Here is a 20,819-nt window from a genome sequence, read left to right on the forward strand (position 1 = left end):
AAGTCCAAGTTAGTGTGTCAGTTAACCACACACGCTCCACTAACTAGGGATGAGTTATAAAACCGAAAAACCGGACCGGAACCGGAATCGGACCGGAACCGGAACCGGTATAACCGGAAAATGTTTAAACGGTCCGTGTATTGGGTTCCAAATTTAGTCTTATCCGGTTTCCGGGTATTTCGGGTACGGGTCCAATGGGTCCGGGTATTCCGAGTAAAAAAACCGGAACCGGTTTTTGGAACCGGATATGTAAAAAAACCGAAACCGGGTTTAATGGACCGGAACCGATTTTTGTACGTTTTATAAAGTTTTTATATAGGAAATATAAATAAATATGTAAAAACACTTATAAGTTGATGAGTATTTTATCATAATCTATATAAGTTTTAAAAAATGAATATACTAGGAATATATTTTTGGTATAGAAATTTGTATAAAAAATAGTGTCGGTTAAAGATAAAATATTATTTATATATTTTTTATCTAAAGAAAATGGATGTAGGATTGGAGATGGTTGTTTATCATAATCTCAATTTGCACATGAGCATGACATTTATCTAACAAAATCTCAGCCTATCTCGCATTCCCCTCTCTGATGAACTTTATTTGTAAGATCCATAATTTATATGTAATATTAATATTAGATAAATGGTTATAAGTTTGGTTTTATATGTTAAAAAATGGTTTAATTAAAAATGGTGATTTCGTCACTTGTAGGAAATTTTAAAAAATTTGCTTATGCAATCGTTTAAATACATTATATTGTAATAACTTTTGTAATAAGTATGAGTGAATTTGACTATATAATAGTGTATTTGATAAAAAAAAGAGTGAAATCCAAAGTTTTATTATTTTTAGTATCCACTTGTTTTTTTGGCTTAATTTGTTAAAGTTCTATAAGCATTTAGCCTATATTTACGGTGGATCTTTTACAAAAGGTGTTATATATTCATTTTGTTGTTTAATTATTCTAACTATTTTTTTTTTAACTAGAACCTCTAATCATGTTACAATTAACTCATCCCTATGAAGATACACTATATACTACAATCACATAACTAAAAGCTCATATTTCACAATAATATTAAACCAACTTTGTTATATCACGTTACTTTTAAAAAAAAAATCAATGTCGTCAATAACCTTAATGTAATTTTTTGTTTATTAATTTTTTTTTATAACGGTTGAAAGATTATGCGATTGAGGTAATTACAAAAAAAATAGTAATAATAAAAATAAAAATAAAAATCCGGGTTTTCCAGTTCTAAACCCATTTTATCCGGTTCCACCTTACCCACTTTCCTATTTCCGGGTTTTTCGGTTCTAGACCCACTTTACCTGGTACCATACTCGGAACCAGTTCCTATATACCGGTCCGGTTTTTGGTTCTAAAAAATCTCATTAAACGGTTCTGGGTTTTCCAGGTCCGGGTCCATCCGGTTCGGGTTTGGACCCACTTTCATCCCTACCACTAACGACTTAAACAAAATGTAAAGTGTAATTTCATGGATTAGCACCTTATTCACATTTTCCTAAAGTAACTAAGATTGGGAATTTAGTAAAACATTTAGTTACTTAATAATATTCATCATACTTTTAATGAGAATTTTATAAGTCTTTGTCCTACCCGTTCGGCTAACGACCCTCCACCGATCAAGGAAGCAGTGGGTGAGAGTGGACACCCATTAGGCTGCCATTTTATAGGCAGCAACCCTATACCCCCCTTATAGACCGACTTCATGAATGAGGCCTACTAATGGTAAGACGACTTGCTCTTATACATACATATATATATATATATATATATATATATATTATTAACTTATAATATTATAAAGTATAAAGGTTGATTTTTAACTTTTAAAAATCTAGGGGTAGGAACTAAAGTTTATTAAGATAACTTTACATGTTCCAAAACTTGAGGGAAAGTTTTGTAACTTAACAAAACTCTTCAATTCATAACTTATGAGTTATTAAAAGGAAGACTCTTCATTTTTGTAACTTATGTGTTCTTTTAATGGGTTTAATACAAAGCTACTTTTGGTTATCCATAACTCCATTAAAACACATAAAGATCACGAATTAAGCATTAAACAAGTAATTCCTATGATCTATCAAGAACTCATAAGAACATGAATATTCATATCGAAATTTCAAAAACATATGAACACATATAATCATGTAATTTTGATATTAGCCATTGTAAATGGATTAGAACAACCATTACACCATCTAAAACAAGTTTTACAACACCAAAACAATTTAGGATAATGTTTCTAGTCCATTTCCAGCAACAAAAATCGAAATTTTGCTCTCTGCCTGGCCAACTCGTCGAGTGCACGAACTGACTCGCCGAGTTGGATGTAGTTTCACTTGGACTCGTCGAGTCCCCTATGCAGCAACTCAAAAATTCGTTTTTTACACTATTTTGCATCAAGTATTAACAAACAAGCCTAGGCTCTGATACCACTGATGGGTAATGAGCATTCTAACACCCCTACGTCTACATGCAACCCTAGAAAACCATGGATCTATGTTTGTCTAAAATACATGCAAAATATGATTTCCAAGGTTCATAATCCTATCTAGCATACATGAGGAACTTTTAACATAAAAGATAGCTAGAATTACATACCTTGTAATTGATTTGATTCCTTGAAAACCTTGAGAGCCTAGCACCCCAAGTGTGATGCCTCAAATGTTTCACACATCACCAAGTGCTTTGTAATAACTTTGAGAGAATGTATAACACTTCTAAAAACGACTTGCCCTCTTCTTTTCTTAGTGTAGCTGATTTTGGATGATAACATGTTCTTTATATAGTGTGTTACATCTAGGGTTACACCATGTAAACCCTAATGTGACATGACTCTTCATTTCCATGACCCATGGGTTTGTAACTCCCATGGAGCATCCTATGGGTTTTAACCCAACTTGATAATCCATGGAGCATTAGCCCACTATACAAGTTATGGATGATTTACATAATCAACCCATATATTTAATTAGTCATCTTTTGATCACTTAATTAATCCTAGATTAATTCTTGATCAATACTAATTAAATAATATTATTAATATATTAGAACTTATAATATATTAATAAACCGTAAGTGTTATTTCTCTCATTTTAGTTTATCCAAATGCATGGTGCCATGCAACTCAAATGGACCATACTAGTTCGGGTCAAGTACATACCAAATATAGTTATGGACTTAGACACCTTATCCAACAAAAAGGACATGTGAAATAGATACACCATTCTTTCAAAGGCAACCTAGTTATTTGTTACCATAAATGCTAGTGGAAATAGCTTTTGGATTAGAGATTTTTTTTTATGAATCTAAATTAAAGCTTTAACTTCTTACTTTCAAATGGAGTTTTTTTTTTAATTCAATTTTTTTTAAAAGCTAAAAAATTAAGTCCTATGTTTTAAGTTGGAGGGTCAAAACTCAAGAAGCATACTAAAACCCTTGCTCGAATCCCTCGAATGGATCAAATCACCGCAGCGAAGGAACGAATTGTAACAGAGAAATTAAGGCATGCAAAAGCTCAATGAGGTTAATTCCGCTGTTCAATCCCAACTCCACGTTGTTCAGGACCATGTCAATTTCACCCTCCAGGTTTCAACTCTCTCTCTCTCTCTCTCTCTCTCTATATATATATATATATATATATATATATATATATATATATATATATATATATACTAGGCGAATGCTTGCGCGTTGCGCAAAAACACATATATAGTTGAAGTCTTTACAAATATATGATTTTTTAAATATAACAATAACGTTGTTGTTAAATTTGATATAATAATTTGTATATACTAAATTGATATAATTTATTGATTATTTTGAATTATATGATAATATATACATTTATTATATCTTCGTAATCTCAATCGTTTGAATGACTTCTACCCGTGAGTTAGACATGAATAATATTAAATATAATATATGATTTGATGTTATTTATAGTTATTTTTATTGTTAATTAATTTTTTAAAATTTATTTGCTTACTGTTTTAATTTCTATCATTATAATTATTTAAAACATCAAACATTGTTTTTTATTTTAAAGCTAACAATATAGTCATTTATATAGAGTTGTTTTTAACTATTGTTATTGTAAGTTATTTTAAGCTACTTATTTGGAAACTTTCAACGATTATAAAAATATATTTAAGAAATATTTTAGTTAAATTGAGATTACAATTTAGTTTTTGCTTTTATCACTACAATTATCACTTTTAACTATTTACAAAATATTCTTTAGTTTTTTTAAATGGAACTGAAATTTATATTTGAGTTGACATTGTAATGTGCAAAAACACCTATATAGTTGAAGTCTTTACAAATATAACACTAACGTTGTTGTTAAATTTGATATGATAATTCGTATATTAATTTGATATAATATATTGATTACTTTGAATTATATGATAATATATAAATCTATTATAACGTCATAATCCCAGTCGTTTGAATTACTTCTACTCGTGAGTTACACATCAATAAAATTAAATATTATATATGGTTTAATATTATTTATAGTTGTGATTTTTAACTAATATTTTAAAATTTATTTGCTTAATGTTTTAATTTCTATCATTATAATTATTTAAAATATCAAACATTATTTTTTGATTTTAAATGTAACAATATAATCATTTATATAGAGTTATTTTTAACTATTGTTATTATAAGTTATTTTAAGCCACTTATTTGAAATTTTTTAACGATTATGTAAATATATTTAGGAAATATTTTAGTTAAACTGATATTACAATTTAGTTTTTGCATTTATCACAATAGTTTATCACTTTTAACTATTTACAAAATACTATTTGGTTTTTTAGTGGAACTGAAATTTATATTTAAGTTGACACTGTAATGTTATATTTAAATTAACAATTTAAGTATTTTGTCCAAACTGTTCAAAAATTATAACTTTAAACTGATAATGATTTACATGCAACAACATTTTAAATCTAATAAATTAAGTATAATATGTTAAAATTTAAAGACATAACTTTATAAATAGAAGTAAAGATATTATTTTAAAATTGAAATTTAGTCTATTTATGATTACACTTTAGGTTTGATATTTATTTAATCTTATTAACCAACTTACAATCATTATTAGAAAGACACTACAATTTATCACTTTTAACTATTTATAAAATAATCTTTGGGTTGTTTAAGTTAAATAAAATTTATATTTAAGTTGAGCCTATAATGTTATATTTTAATTAATATATTAAGTATTTTATACAAATTGTTCAAAAATTATACCTTTAAAATGATAATGGTTTACATCCAACAATATATTAAAACTAATAAATTAAGTATAATATGTTAAAAGTTAAAAAACATAATTTTATAAGTAGAATTAAATATATTATTTTAATATTGAAATTTAGTTTATATATGAATACACTTTAGATTTGATATTTATTTAAACTAATTACCAAATTATAATTATTATTATAAAGAAATTGAAAAGTCATGGGAGTTTCAAATGAATATGGTGAAAGGAAAAAAGAATGGGGGTTTCAAATGCATGAGATTCAAGAAAAAATGCTAGCTTTATAAGTATATATATATATATATATATATATCATACATACTTATAAAGCTAGCATTTTTTCTTGAATCTCATGCATTTGAAACCCTTATATATTTTTTCTTTCACCACATTCATTTAAAACTCCCATGACTTTTCAATTTCTTTCTAATGATAATTATAATTTGGTTAATTAGGTTAAATAATTATCAAACATAAAGTGTAATCATATATAAACTAAATTTCAATATTAAAATAATATCGTTACTTCTACTAATAAAGTTATGTTTTTAACTTATAACATATTATACTTAATTTATTAGTTTTAATATATTGTTGGATGTAAACCATTATCATTTTAAAGATATAATTTTGGAATAATTTTTATAAAATACTTAAATTATTAATTTAAATATAACATTACATGATCAACTTAAATATAAATTTTAATTTAACTTAAACAACACAAATAATATTTTGTAAATAGTTAAAAGTGGTAAATTGTAGTGTCTTTCTAATAATAATTGTAAGTTGGTTAATAAGGTTAAATAAATATCAAACCTAAAGTGTAATCATAATAAACTAAATTTCAATTTTAAAATAATATATTTACTTCTACTTATAAAGTTTTGTCTTTAAATTTTAACATATTATAATTAATTTATTGGATTTAATATGTTGTTATATGTAAACCATTATCAGTTTAAAGCTACAACTTTTGAACAGTTTGGACAAAATACTTAAATTGTGAACTTAAATATAACACTACAATGTCAACTTAAATATAAATTTCAGTTCCACTTAAAAAACTAAATAATATTTTGTAAATAGTTAAAAATGATAAATTATAGTGATAAATTCAAAAACTAAATTGTAATCTCAATTTAACTAAAATATTTCCTAAATATATTTTTATAATCGTTAAAAGTTTTCAAATAAGTAGCTTAAAACATTAATCAAATAAATTTTAAAAAATTCGTTAACAATTACAACAACTATAAATAACATTAAATCATATATTATATTTAATTTTATTCGTGTGTAACTCGCGGGTAGAAGTCATTCAAACGATTGAGATTATGAAGTTGTAATACATGTTTATATTATCATATAATTCAAAATAATAAATATATTATATCAATTTAGTATAAAAGTTATTATATCAAATTTAACAACGTTATTGTTATATTTTAAAAAAAGATATATTTGTAAAAACTTCAACTATATATGTGTTTCTACGTATTACAATGTCAACTTAAATATAAATTTCACTTCCACTTAAAAAAAGAAAAGAATATTTTGTAAATAGGTAAAAGTGATAAATTATAGTGATAGATGCAAAAACTAAATTATAATCTCAATTTAACTAAAATATTTCCTAAATGTTTTTTTATAATCGTTAAAAGTTTCCAAAAATAGCTTAAAATAACTTATAATAACAATAGTTAAAAATAAGTGTATAAAAATGATTATATTGTTACCTTTAAAATTAAAAAACAATGTTTGATGTTTTAAATAATTATAATGATAGAAATTAAAACATTAAACAAATAAATTTTAAAAAATTAATTAACAATAACAACAATTATAAATAACATTAAACTGTATATTATGTTTAATTTTATCCATGTGTAACTCGCATGTAGAAGTTATTCAAACGATGGAGATTAAAAAGTTATAATAGATGTATATATTATCATATAATTCAAAATAATCAATATATTATATCAATTTAGTATAAAAATTATTATATCGAATTTAATAACAACGTTATTGTTATATTTAAAAAAAAAACATATATTTGTAAAGACTTCAACTATATAGGTGTTTTTGCGCAACGCGTATACATTCGTCTAGTATATATATATATATATATATATATATATATATAGAGAGAGAGAGAGAGAGAGAGAGAGGTTCAAGTATTTTAACTAATTATTATGTGGATGTAGGAATCAATGTGAGTCAATCATTTCAAAACCTAAATAAGGTAAAATTTTAATGTTATCTATTAATTAATTTTAGTAAATAAATAAATATTTAATTAATCCTTTAATTTAGGCAAAATAGTTTAAGAATTAATTAAATAAGGTAAATTTTTAATGTTATATATTAATTAATTTTAGTAATCAAATCTATTTGTTCAATAATTGTATATTTAATGATGTTATTTAGACTATTATTCTGTAAGAATATGTGTGAATCTATATTTGCATTACAAATTTTGAATATATAAGGATCATGTTATATTTCAACTGAATGTTCAAGAATGTTGTTTTTCTACAAGAAGTTACTTCAATAAAAATATGTATTCTATCATAATATATTCTGGCATTTTCATAGAATATCGTTCTAATAGAATTGCATTCTAAAAGAATAAAATCGAGTATAATTAATAATTATGTTAGAATTAAAAATGAATTAATTAAAAAAAATCACAATTCAAAATTAAAAGAATCAATATCCCTTAAAATCCGAAATTTTCATTAATTAAACATTTGTTTCCTAATTTAAACATGTGTCTACTAATTTAAAGATAGGTAAATAATTACTCAAAATAATTAAAACCATTGGTCTACATTCATCCTTACATCCACATAATAATTAATTAGAATACAATAACCTAAGCCTATATATATATATATATATATATATATATATATATATATATATATATATATATATATATATGGAATTTTTGAAGTTGGGGATTTGCAGAAAGTGTACTTTAGAGGTGCGTACGAGTGCTTTGACAGGAGGAGGAGGCAGGAAGACATAAGCATGTGTGCTGAGAATTGTAGTATGCCTGTTCTTCAAGCTCATAGAATCTCGTTGAATTCAAACTCACCAAGTTTCTGGTACTTTGTCACTATTAATCTTGTTATCTACGTCGTTTATGAAAACCGAATCTTCTTAGCATTATGCATCTTGATTTGTAGTGAATTCAGAGATCACAAACATATGTTTTGTGGAATACAGGAACGATTGAATAGTTCACTGATGGTATGCCAAGATAAGTTTGAGTCTGCAAAGATGCAACAGATGAGGACTGATGCAACAAAGGATATGGAATCATGTGATAATCAGACAGTTGAAGAACATGTCAAGGCATTGCCACATTTGGTTGCAAAATTGAAGGCTTCCCTCAACATCAATCCCATAAACGAGTGAATGTGCATTTACAATCTGCATTTTTTTGTAGCAACTCATAGAATAATATGCATGGAGAGGTAAAGAAGCATAGGCTAATATACATTTACAATTTGTTGATGGAACTTGAATAATTGGGCAAGTTTTATTCTTGCCTTACTAATACCCCTCAAGTTAGGGGTGTCAAATTGGGTAATCGTGTTGTGTTTTTATTTGACACACGACACTGCAATTCTTTATATAACACGAAAACGATGCAACTTTGTTCTGTTCTTTTTTTACTAACAAAAAAAAAAGAACCAATTAAAAAATGACAAATTAAACATAAAATAACGATTATGCATTAGTTTACTTGATTCATGATTAATCATAGAAAACATGAGAAACATGTGTTAATATCCTGTCAAATTGTGAAAACAAAGACAACCGGACCCACGTCTGTGCTTTTACACTAGACACAAATACGCACACATGTGTCATATCATGAATTGAAATTGTAGCATTCTGTTTTGGATAACAGATTTAAAAAAATAGTTAATGAGTTGTAAGAAAATTACTTGTCAAGGAGAAATGCAAATTACTTAAAAATCGTAAGTTTTAGGATGATGATTTTATTCTTAAGATCACATTATCGTTTTGAAAAGTGAAAATTTCATAAAAGACTTTACATTTTCAATCTTTCACCCGAAAACCGATTTTAAAAGAGAAAACATTTGATAATTTGAATATTTTCATTTAAGTTGTTATTTAGCTTTTAGTAATGGTTAGGTGTTAGAAATACGGATGTAATCTAATCCGAATGAAATGAGTTTAATCTAAAATGGTCCACTCCAAAATATGCCAATGTTCACTCCAAACAGACCAATATGATATACCCAAGGTTCCAAACAATTTAAGGTGTGACAGAAATGTCAAAGTCTCAAGTTTTATGAGTCACGAGGAGACATATCGATTGGTACAATTATGTAGACCAAAGAGTAAATTTAAGGGTGTGGAGTTAGTCATTAGAAACACATAATTAGAGATTTATATCAAATATATCAAGTTTTTAGGGTTTGTTATATCAACAACTAATAACAAAAGATTAACAAAAACATAATGGTTTGATGCCCGATAAAAAAAACGATAAATGTGTCGTATGAAAAACTCTTGTCATAATGCACCATCACGTGCCTTACTTTGTCTTGGCTTGCGCAATACCTCAAAGGTTTTCGAAATAGCGGGTTGACATGTTGTCATGACATACTCTTTAGAACATTTTATATATTTGATGTTGGTCACACAAAATTTAGCATGTAATAATAATAGCTTAAATGATAAAGATTATCATTGGGTATTCTTGGCTGAAAAAAATAATAATAAATTTTTTTTAGATAGATGACTGAAAATACGTGTTTGAAATTTGACCTTTAGAAACAAAAGTGTTGTTGATTTGAAAATATTACTCATAATTTAATTCAGTTTATATGAACATTGAACAAATCACCACTTCATTGTTCATATATATATATATATATATATATATATATATATATATATATATATATATATATACACACTCTAATAAATGAAGGTTTTTTTGCCACATGTCACACTCTCATTCAATTTGCCAAATGTCATTTTATGGTTATTTTGAATTTATTTCTTTTCCAAATGTCGTTTTATGGGTTTTTCTATTTTAATAATTTCCACATGATACTTTAATGTAATAATTACAATAAATATAGTAATAATGAATATCAATTTCATTAATGGACTTACCTTTTTATTTTAAAATTCTTAAATTAAAGTTCATTAGTTTATTTTGTTTATTTATTTAAATTTAAAAGAAAAATCAATTTTAATAATTTATTATTTTTCTTATTTTCTTATAAGTCCAAAGTATTTTAATATTTAAACTTTTATATTTAATTTTTTTAATTAACCCATGTGATACATGAGTCTTACACATAGTACTCTAATAAATGAAGATGTATTTGTCACATATCAATATTTCATAAGTTTTGACACTTGTCATTTTATGGTATTTTTGAAATAAATAACATCTACATGTCAATTTCTAGGTTTTTTTTAATTTTTAAAATTAAAAAACCACATAATACATATAGTTATATAAGTAAAGTATTAAATATAATAAATATTATCATAAAATATAATAAATACGTTTTTCCTTCCTTATTTTAAAATTTAATTTTAAAAAATATTTAATGTTTACATTTTGATATTTAATTTTTTTTACCTAACTCATGTAATACATGGGTGTCACACCTAATATATATATATATATATATATATATATATATATATATATATATATATATAGAGAGAGAGAGAGAGAGAGAAAGAGAGAGAGAGAGAGAGAGAGAGAAAATCAAATAAGAACACAAAAAATTAAAAACCCAAACCATTTTCTCACTCAACAACTAGAAACCCTAACCATTTTCTCTCTCTATCAAAAATCCGACAGCCATTTTTTCCGGCCAACATTATCCCGTCGTGCGCTACCGCCTTACACTACATCTACATATATTTTTCTCTGATTTCCGATAAAAACCACCAGATCTACCGCCTTCTTTGATTTCTCCCCCATTTATCTCTTCCTATCCACAAAACTCTACTCGATCATATGCAAATATGATGTGTAATAGTTAGATCTACGTCATCCTACTCCATATTCACTCGTAACTATTGTTTTCGTCCACCGCAAAAGACCTAGCCACTGTTGATCTGAAAAATATAGTAGATCGAAAACACTTTGGCGAGATTGACAAACTTCAGGCGAAATTTGACAAAGTTACGACAAACATCCACCTAAAGCGTCGTTTGATCCACATCAGATATGTTATTGCTGTCATTTTTGTCGCCATTGGAGCATTACAAAGCTTAAATCGCAAATGTCATCATCGTAACATACAAGTGTTGTTCTTACTTGTTTTTACGCAAGAACTCGTTTTTTTTTATTTCTCGGATTTGTTTCAAACTCATTTTTGTTGTTCATCAGATATGTTCTCCTCGTCTCTTTGATATATTTCTCTCAGATTTGTTCTCTGGTGGTATAGATTAAAAGGTGAAGATATGGAAAAAAGATGCATATAAGGTGTTTGATGAAATGCTACATTGAAGTTTTCTTTTAGAGTCTAAATAGTGAATATTGTAAATTAAGCTATGAATAAAATGTGAATAAAGTGTGCATGAAACTATGAATATAATCTAAATTAAATTGTGAATGAATGGATTAAGTTGTGAAATGTGTAAACTAAATTGTGTTTTTTTGTAGTTTTTACTTTTTGTACTTTTATGTGCGTTTTAAAAACAAAGTAAATACTTTTTAAATTTTCTGAATGTTTTGTCTAAAATTGTGAAAGGTGTATGATTGGATGAATTAAACTATGAATGACTCTACTAAGTTGTGAATTTACTCTGAACGAGTTGTGATTATACTGTATTAAGTTATGAAGTTTATATGGATTTTATTTAAATTGTGAACGTGTGAATTAATATGTTTATTGAATTTTGAATATAGTACTTATGTTTTGAATATGTCTTGGTGAAACATAAAAATTATGTTTTTGTTGTTGTTTATTAAAAAAACTGTAACATCCTGTTTCAGATCGTTCGTGATTAGGGTTCGTAGGCTGCAAACCGGGCATGAGGAAGTCTCGGGGTTGCAACGAGTTGCTAGAAGCGTAGGGCATCTCGTCACCTTTTCGTGGATATGAGGTTCAGTGGAAACAGAGTTATATCGAGGAAGTAATGGAAGTTTGAAGTTTTGGTAGGATAAGTCCCTTATTTGAGAAAGGTGGCAGCCGAGTAAGCTGGGCGTACATGTGTGTATGCTTAGCGTACTCATGTGCATGATTTTTAAGTGGAGCCACCTAGTACGCTGGGCGTACTAGGCACTTAATGAAAAAGCCTAGTTGAGGGGTGTCCCTATATAAAGAATGAGATGGCCTCATTCCTGGTCACCATCCTTAGATTGCAAACTCTCTTAAACCCTAAACCTTCGTTCATAGAGCTTGTAAGTGCATTTGAGAGCCTTTGGGTGATTTTGTGTGTTCTTGGAGTGAAGAAAAAGCTTTGTAGAAGAAGTGAGAGTCTAGGCCCTTGGATTTGAGCATATTTGAGTTGGGAGCTTCATATAGAGGTATAAAGCTTCAAGCTTTCTCACTCTTTTGAATTGTGCATCTTAGTAGAGTATTGTAGGGTTTTGTCCCAAAAGTTGGAGACTTTATGAGATATTGAGTTCCAGAGACTTAGATCAACCCCTTTGAGTGTATTTAGTGGTGTAATGTCATAAAAATCAAGACTTGGACGTTGGAATCAAGCCATGCATGAGATATGAGCATTTTGTGATAGAAAAGTGAGTGTTTTGTGTGTTTGTGACATTTTCAACCATGCCAAGGCTTAAAGTCACTGACTTTATGGAGTAAGAGCTATTAGGGAGTCCAGATCTGTGATATGAGCCAAGGTCTTAACTGATTAAGACCAAATGAGTAGAAAGAGTGAATCTAGGAAGTATGCTGAGCGTAATTCCAGTACGCCCTGCGTACTGACCCAGTGTCCCCGATGGCCAATCTGGATTCGTGAGTACACTGAACGTACCAAGGGAGGTACGCCCCGTGTAACCTCACTGTGGACTTTTGGGCTAAGTCTCATTTTTGGGCCTTGAGTGTTGGCCCTAAAGTTTAGGCTTGTTGCAATAGAGTTTTAGACAAGAGGATTATATATATGTGCTTTGGGCCCTTGAGTTGGGCTTGCCATTTAGATTTGAGAGTTGGGCCTCAGGAGAACCCATTTATTATTGGGCCTTGGTGGGCCCAATGGGTTTTAGGTTATTGATGAACGGGTTAGTGGACTACCTTTAGACCTAAGGAGTGAGAGTTTGGACTTAGTTCCTAATTGGGTTAATTGTGGTTTTGGCTCAGAGTTCGAGGTCGGTGCATAGCAACAACGTTTATAAGGGATGTTCATCATCCGAGGTAAGTCTTCTCACTATACATACCATGAGTGGTATCTTTGTGTGATTGAGATGTCTTATGTGCTTATCTGTGTATTGTGATATTCTGCATTATGTCTTTGTGATTTATGTTAAGTATTATTATTATGAGCTTATTGAGTTAGGACCGGAGAGTCCACCCGAGTTTTGGGACCGGAGGGTCCCACTGAGACACATTGACCGGAGGGTCTTATCTAAGTATAGCCATAAGAGGCGATTGGGATATGTGTGATATTTTGAGGAACTCACTAAGCTTCGTGCTTACCGTGTTATGTGATATGTGTTTCAGGTTTTTCTCAGGATCGCGGAAGGCACAGGCTCGATTGTACACACCAGAGAAAGAGTTATGCTTTGAGGATCCTGGATTATTAATCAAACAATTATGGATATGCGTTTTGTAAATTAAATAAATGAGATTTTTGTGAAATGTGTTATGAGAATTATGTGATTTAAAAATGAAAAATTTGTTTGAAAATTCACGGTGTTACAAAAAAAAGTAAGATTTTTATAATTGAATCGGATCATCATATTATTATTGTGAATTATTAGTTGTGGATATATTGTATTAAGTTATGAATTATATGTATTAAGTTGTGAATTATGTGTATCAAGTTGTGAATAAACTGAAAATTAAACTGTGAATAAACTGAATTAAATTGTGAATTTATTGTATTAAATTGTAAATTCTATATAACTTTCTATATTAAATCGTAAACGAATGAATTGATTGTCCAAATAATATTCTAGATTTTTACTTCTGTCTTCTAGGTTGTTATTGGCTCTAAAAGAAAATAAAAAATTTAGTAGGAGAGACTTAATTATGAGTGGGCAAAACCATGTCTCTCAAATTGTTTTCAATAAACATATGCACAACTTTTTTTTTCTTATGCTTAACAAGAAAGGACAAAGGAAAATAAAAAGTTAATTTTGTTTCACCTTTCTTTTTCTTGGTTCGAGACATAGTAAATATGACAAGAATAAATTATTGTTATAAGTTAAAGCTGCAAAAAGCTGTATTGTAGAAAGATTGTTGGTGTTTAAATACAAATGTTTTTTTGCTTCACCACTATTTAATTCAAGTCTTACCACAAATATTTTATTTTTGTACGTTGTATAATTACAAAATAATCAAAGCAAAACATTAATGTGTTTTTCGTTTATATTATAGCAGCCACTTGTAAACGCAAGGTAAAAAAAAAATTAGTTCTTAGAGTTTTTAACTTTTTTTGATTCTCATTTGAACCTCTCTCTCTCTCTCTCTCTCTATATATATATATATATATATATATATATATATATATATATATATATATATATATATATATATATATATATATATAACTTTCTAACTTTCTAGGAACTGCTTTTTCAAGTAAATTAGTATTTTTAAATTCCACAAGATTGAAATCACTAACAATCTTAGTCTTCAAACTTGAATTGAAGCTTCAGTTTCCATGTATCCATGATACTCTTGTACATTGTGTTTACACTTGTCAGAAGGAATATAGACAATGTCTAAACATGTGAAGCAAATAAAAACCAAATGCTTATATTGCATTTGTTTTGAAAAAATAATTTTCACTAAAAAAAGAAACGAAATTAACAAGTAATAGAATAGTAACAACATTTGTTGTATTCCATCACGAGCCATTCATGAGTCATGATAATGACAGACACTATCAATTAAATTTCCATAATCATAATATTTACAATTAATGTGTGGTCATTACTTGAGATTTTAAGGAAATCTTTCAATTAATGATTTCCCATAAACAGCAAGATTTTATTATTATGATTTTGTCAAATCTGGCACTTGTTTTATATATATAGCAAAACTCATCTGCAACACACAACAAAACTACCATATTCCTATCGATTCTTTGCTTCATTAGCCATGACTAGGCAGAAAGTGAAGCTTGCTTTCATAACCAACGACTCAGCAAGGAAAGCAACATACAAGAAAAGGAAGAAAGGTTTGATGAAGAAGGTGAATGAGTTGAGTACCTTATGTGGCATCGATGCATGTGCCATCATATATAGCCCATATGAAGCTCAACCCGAGATATGGCCCAACAACATCGGTGTCCAGCATGTGATTGCTCGATTTAAGAGGATACCAGAGATGGAGAGAAGCAAGAACATGCTGAATCAGGAGAGCTTCATCAGGAAACAGGTGACAAAAACCAATGAGCAGCTGAAGAAGCAGATGAAGGAGAATCGGGAGAAGGAGATGACTGAAGTCATGTATCAATGTTTGACTGGAAAAGGGTCGATAGAAAACTTGACCCTTCCAGATTTGAAAGATTTGGGGGAATTGGTGGACCAAACCCTGAAAGACATTTCAAGAAGGATCGAGTCTCTCAAAATAGCCGGTCCCAATGAAGCTGCAGCTGCTGCACCACCTCTACCACAGGCGGTTGTTGGTGGTAGCAGTTCAAGTATGGTGGTGGATAATGTGAGTGGTAGGGATGAGATGCAAAGGGGAACTCAAACTACTCAATGGTTCACAGATTGGATGAACAATCCGTCTGAACAAAATTTGGGTCTTGGTCCCAATCGCATATGGCCACATCCATTTTTCCCTGATTGTTAAACTTATATATATTTTCCTGTTTTGAATGTATTTTCTTGAAAGAAACCGATTCTATCAGCATCATTCATGTTTTAGAAATTTTGGACACACTTGATAGTTATAATTCAAACTCATGGAAACAAGAATATTCTTGTGGAACATCATGTAACTTCATTTTTAAGTCATCGAGTCTGTAATGAATGGAAACCTCGCCTTCTAAATTCACTATGAAATCTGGTCTAATATGGTCAAGATATATCTTTTCAAAAACTTGATTGCCAATTAGCAGAGAAGAATTTTATATTTTACAAACCTGTTTGTCTTTGTCATACATTTTACACAGAAACACAAAATGTTTGTGGCATCGCAGTGGGAAATTTCATACAACACTTGGTGTTTCTCTAATAGTATGAGATATCTTACACAATTTGTCGTGGCTAAAGAAGTGTTAAGCCTACGCACAAAAGCCCCTTATGCATTATATGTCAAGGTGATAATCATGTAGTCTAGACTACAGATGTTACTTCCCGTATGTAATATTTGACTTATAGTTACACATATGAATTCGGAAGAAAATACATGAATCACTCTTAAAGTATAATTTAATTCACTCTTAAGGCCCAATTGTTACACAGGATAGGACAGAACAGTTGTACTACATTTGGCATGCACTTGACTGGGATTGATGTCTGTCATTAGGACAAAAGTTGTAATTAATTTCATTGGCTCTTAGCATATATATATATATATATATATATATATATATATATATATATATATATATATAAAGAGAGAGAGAGAGAGAGAGATTCCCTGGAGTTGGTTATTTTTGTATCTTTGGCAATCATTCCATAATATCAAATCTTCTTCTTCCCTGAATCCATTGTTCTTTAATTTTATTCACTGTTACATTGAGTCACTAGTCACTACATTTACAATTCCCCATCAACATACCTCTCATGCCAAAAAAAAATCACAGGAAACAGGAAAGTCCCTCACTAACGAAAACCATATTATCTCCAATGTAGCCCAAAAATACTTTTTACAAAAAAAAAAACAAAAAAAAAAAAAAATAAAAAAATTAACAGGTGAGAACTATAATAGCATGGTAACAACATTCTTGTATTCCATCACAACACATTCATTACTAACGACGCTAGCAATTAAAAATCTTGGATTGTAATATTCACACTTAATGTGTGGTCATTACTTGAGATTTTGTGGAAATCTTTGAATTAATGATTTCCCATAAAAGAATAAGATTCTAATATTATGATTTTGCCAAATCTGTACCTGTAATATGTATATACCAATGTCCATTAGCAACCCACACACAAAAATACCATATTTCTATCGATTCTTTGCTTCTGTGGCCATGACTAGAAAGAAAGTGAAGCTTGCTTTCATAACCAACGACTCAGCAAGGAAAGCAACATACAAGAAAAGGAAGAAAGGTTTGATGAAGAAGGTGAATGAGTTGAGTACCTTATGTGGCATCGATGCATGTGCCATCATATACAGCCCATATGAAGCTCAACCCGAGATATGGCCCAACAATATCAGTATCCAACATGTTCTTGCTCAGTTTAAGAGGATACCAGAGATGGAGAGAAGCAAGAACATGATGACTCAGGAGAGCTTCATCAGGAAACAGATCACCAAATCCAATCAGCAGCTCAAGAAACAGATGAAGGAGAATCGAGAGAAAGAGATGACTGAGGTCATGTATCAATGTTTGACTGGAAAAGGTTCAATACAAAACTTGACCATGCCAGATTTGAATGACCTGGGTGCGTTAGTTTACCAAACCCTCAAAGACATTTGCAGGAGGATTGACTCTCTCAAAGTAGCCATTCCCGGTAAAGCTGTAGCTACACCACCATGGGCCACTGGTGTTGGTAAAAGTTCAAATGCTACTAATGAAATGAAGAAAAGAGGAGTTGTGATGCATGCACTGGATAAACAGGCTATGGTGGTGGATAAGGTGAGTGGTTATATGGATGGGATGCAAAGGGGGACTCAAACTCAATGGTTCACAGATTGGATCAATAATCCATCTCAACATAACTTGAGTCTTGCTCCTGGGTATGAGATGACTCAGTTTGTTAGTAACCCAAATCCCATATGGCCAAGTCCATTTTTTCCATGAAAGCTAAACTATTTATGATATATATATTCCTCCGACTCTATCAAGCTTAATCCTGTCACTTTGGCTGCACCCTTGGCTTCCATAAGATCCCTCATCATTCTTGCATCATCCCAGTTTTTTGCTTCAGCATATATGTTTGAAAGAAGTATGTATCTGAAATATATATGTTTCAATCATCAGTTTCTATACGTATTAATGATATTATATATATGAAAAAGATTTAATAGTAAGAGAAAAATCCCCATACCGTCCACCATGTTGTGGTTCTAAATCTAGGAGGTACTTTCCCACTTCCTCTGCCACCTTTGCATTCCCATGAATCTTGCAACCACCAAGCAATGCACCCCATATATAAGCATTGGGCTCCACAGGCATTTTCCTTATGAGATCCAAAGCTTCCTCCAATCTTCCACCTCGAGATAGTAAGTCAATAACACAGCCATAATGCTCAACTTTTGGTTCAACACCATAAGCACCTTCCATGGAAGACAATAGTTCTTGACCCTCCTTTATCATTCCAGCATGACAGAAAGCAATAAACATACCTACAAAAGTCATGTCATTTGGTGCAATGCCTTCTTTCTGCATCTGTTTGAATAGATTTTGAGCATCCTTTGCATAACCATGCATCCCCATGCCAATTAACATGGTATTCCAAGCTAGAATGTCTTTAGTTTGCATTGAGTTAAATATCTTTGAAGCTTCTGTAATGTTACCACATTTGATATACATATCTATCAATGCAGTACCAACAATTAGGTTAATATTGATGCCTTGTTCACTTATGTAGAAATGCAAGTGCAAACCTTTATCTAAAACACCCAATTGACCAATGGCAGATAATACACTAACAACTGTAGTTTCATCCACCCTTATTCCAGCTAATTTCATTTCATCAAATAATGCAAGTGTCTCATTTGGCTTTCCATTCTGTGCATAGCAAGCCAACATGGCGTTCCATGAAACCACATCTCTGTAAGGCATGTGGCAGAAAATTCTGAGTGCATCTTCTACGTTGCCACATTTCACATACCCAGCTAACATTGAATTCCAAGAGACTATGTTTCTCTTAGGCATTTGATCGAACAGCCTCTTTGCTTCACCAAGATTCCCAACAATTCCATAGCCATTGATCATACTGTTCCAAGAAATCACATCCCTGTCTGGCATTTGATCAAACACTTGCCTTGCATGGTCCATGTGACCGGATTTTACATATGCATCGACCATTGAATTCCAACAAACAATGTCACTCTCTGGATGCGCATCAAACAACTTCTTTGCAGAAGTCAAACGTTTAGCATCCGCATAAAACTTAATCAGCGAACTTTGTACATAAAAGTCAGACTCAAAGCCACATTTCAAAATATGGGTATGAACCAAAATCCCAAATTCAATGCTTGAAGAGAACGTACATGCCTTAATTACAAACGGGAAAGTCATATTATTGGGTCCTAGACTATTACGTAGCATTTGACGGAACAAGAAGATGGCTTCTTGAGGCTGGGTAGGGGATGCCGAAAACCCTCTAACGAGCGCGTTATAGAGTTGCACAGTGGGGTTTGGTTGCTGATCGAATATGGTTTTAGCATAAAATAAGTTTCCATGAGGTGAAATCGCACAAAAAGACGCCAGCCTACACAATTCTGGAAGTGAGGTTTCATGAGGAAGAAAACCTTCATGAACGATTATTTGAGCATGTACTTGTTTGAATTGCCTAATGCTTTTGCATTTGATTACAAGGTTATCAAATAGGGGCTTCAACGATGAGTATCTGATGGCGAAATGCTTGTTAATCATGGAAACTAAACTGGTTATGATATAACCGTTTTGAGAGTGTAATCTCCAAGAAGAAATGAGAAGAAATTTTTGATGTTTATTCCCAACAAATGCTGAACGTTCAAACTGTACATGAACCGTTGGGAAGTTCGTAGATGTTAGTTTATATCGTTCGTTCAATTTTATACTTGAACATTCATTTATGGTTAGTTTACATTCTTTTGTATTATATACGAGTTGATAGTTATACCTTCAACCCTTATAAAATTAATCAAATTTTTATACTAAAAAATTCAAAAATATTAATTAATTATTTTAAATAAATTATTAAATAATTTTTTTTAGTTATATAAAATTATAATCATTTATTTAAATAAACATGTGAAATTATATCACTTTATAATTTATATTAATTTTATTTTAATTTTTGTTCTAATGTTATTAATTTAATGTAATTAAAATGGAAATTTATAATTAGAAATTTGAAAAGCAAAACCAATATGTTTCCAAATGGTATGCATTAATTAGGAGATATAATAGGGTGACACATGATAAATGTAAAATAAAATATGCATTAATTATGAAACATAATATGATAACACATGT

At 29.8% G+C, this 20,819-nt stretch overlaps 1 protein-coding gene and 3 pseudogenes across 1 annotated transcript; 3 read left to right on the top strand and 1 right to left on the bottom strand.

Annotated features, from left to right (window-relative positions):
* The first annotated feature begins 3,489 nt into the window (after nt 1-3,489).
* On the top strand, nt 3,490-8,738 carry LOC145094409 (uncharacterized; annotated as a pseudogene).
* Nucleotides 8,739-15,570: 6,832 nt separating this feature from the next.
* On the top strand, nt 15,571-16,493 carry LOC145094410 (agamous-like MADS-box protein AGL80 pseudogene; annotated as a pseudogene).
* A 605-nt stretch (nt 16,494-17,098) lies between these two features.
* On the bottom strand, nt 17,099-20,369 carry LOC145092225 (pentatricopeptide repeat-containing protein At3g29230-like). Its single transcript, XM_079030157.1, has 2 exons — nt 18,682-20,369; nt 17,099-18,587 (listed from the first exon to the last, which is right to left on the bottom strand). The coding sequence occupies exons 1-2, from the start codon at nt 20,232-20,234 to the stop codon at nt 18,443-18,445; spliced, it is 1,698 nt and encodes a 565-aa protein (XP_078886283.1). The 5' UTR covers nt 20,235-20,369; the 3' UTR covers nt 17,099-18,442.
* Nucleotides 17,661-18,434, top strand: LOC145095232 (agamous-like MADS-box protein AGL80 pseudogene; annotated as a pseudogene).
* Nucleotides 20,370-20,819: the final 450 nt, after the last annotated feature.

Source organism: Lactuca serriola, chromosome 3 (genome assembly GCF_051521515.1).
Source record: "Lactuca serriola cultivar US96UC23 chromosome 3, Lser_US96UC23_V15, whole genome shotgun sequence".
Lineage (NCBI taxonomy): Eukaryota > Viridiplantae > Streptophyta > Magnoliopsida > Asterales > Asteraceae > Lactuca > Lactuca serriola.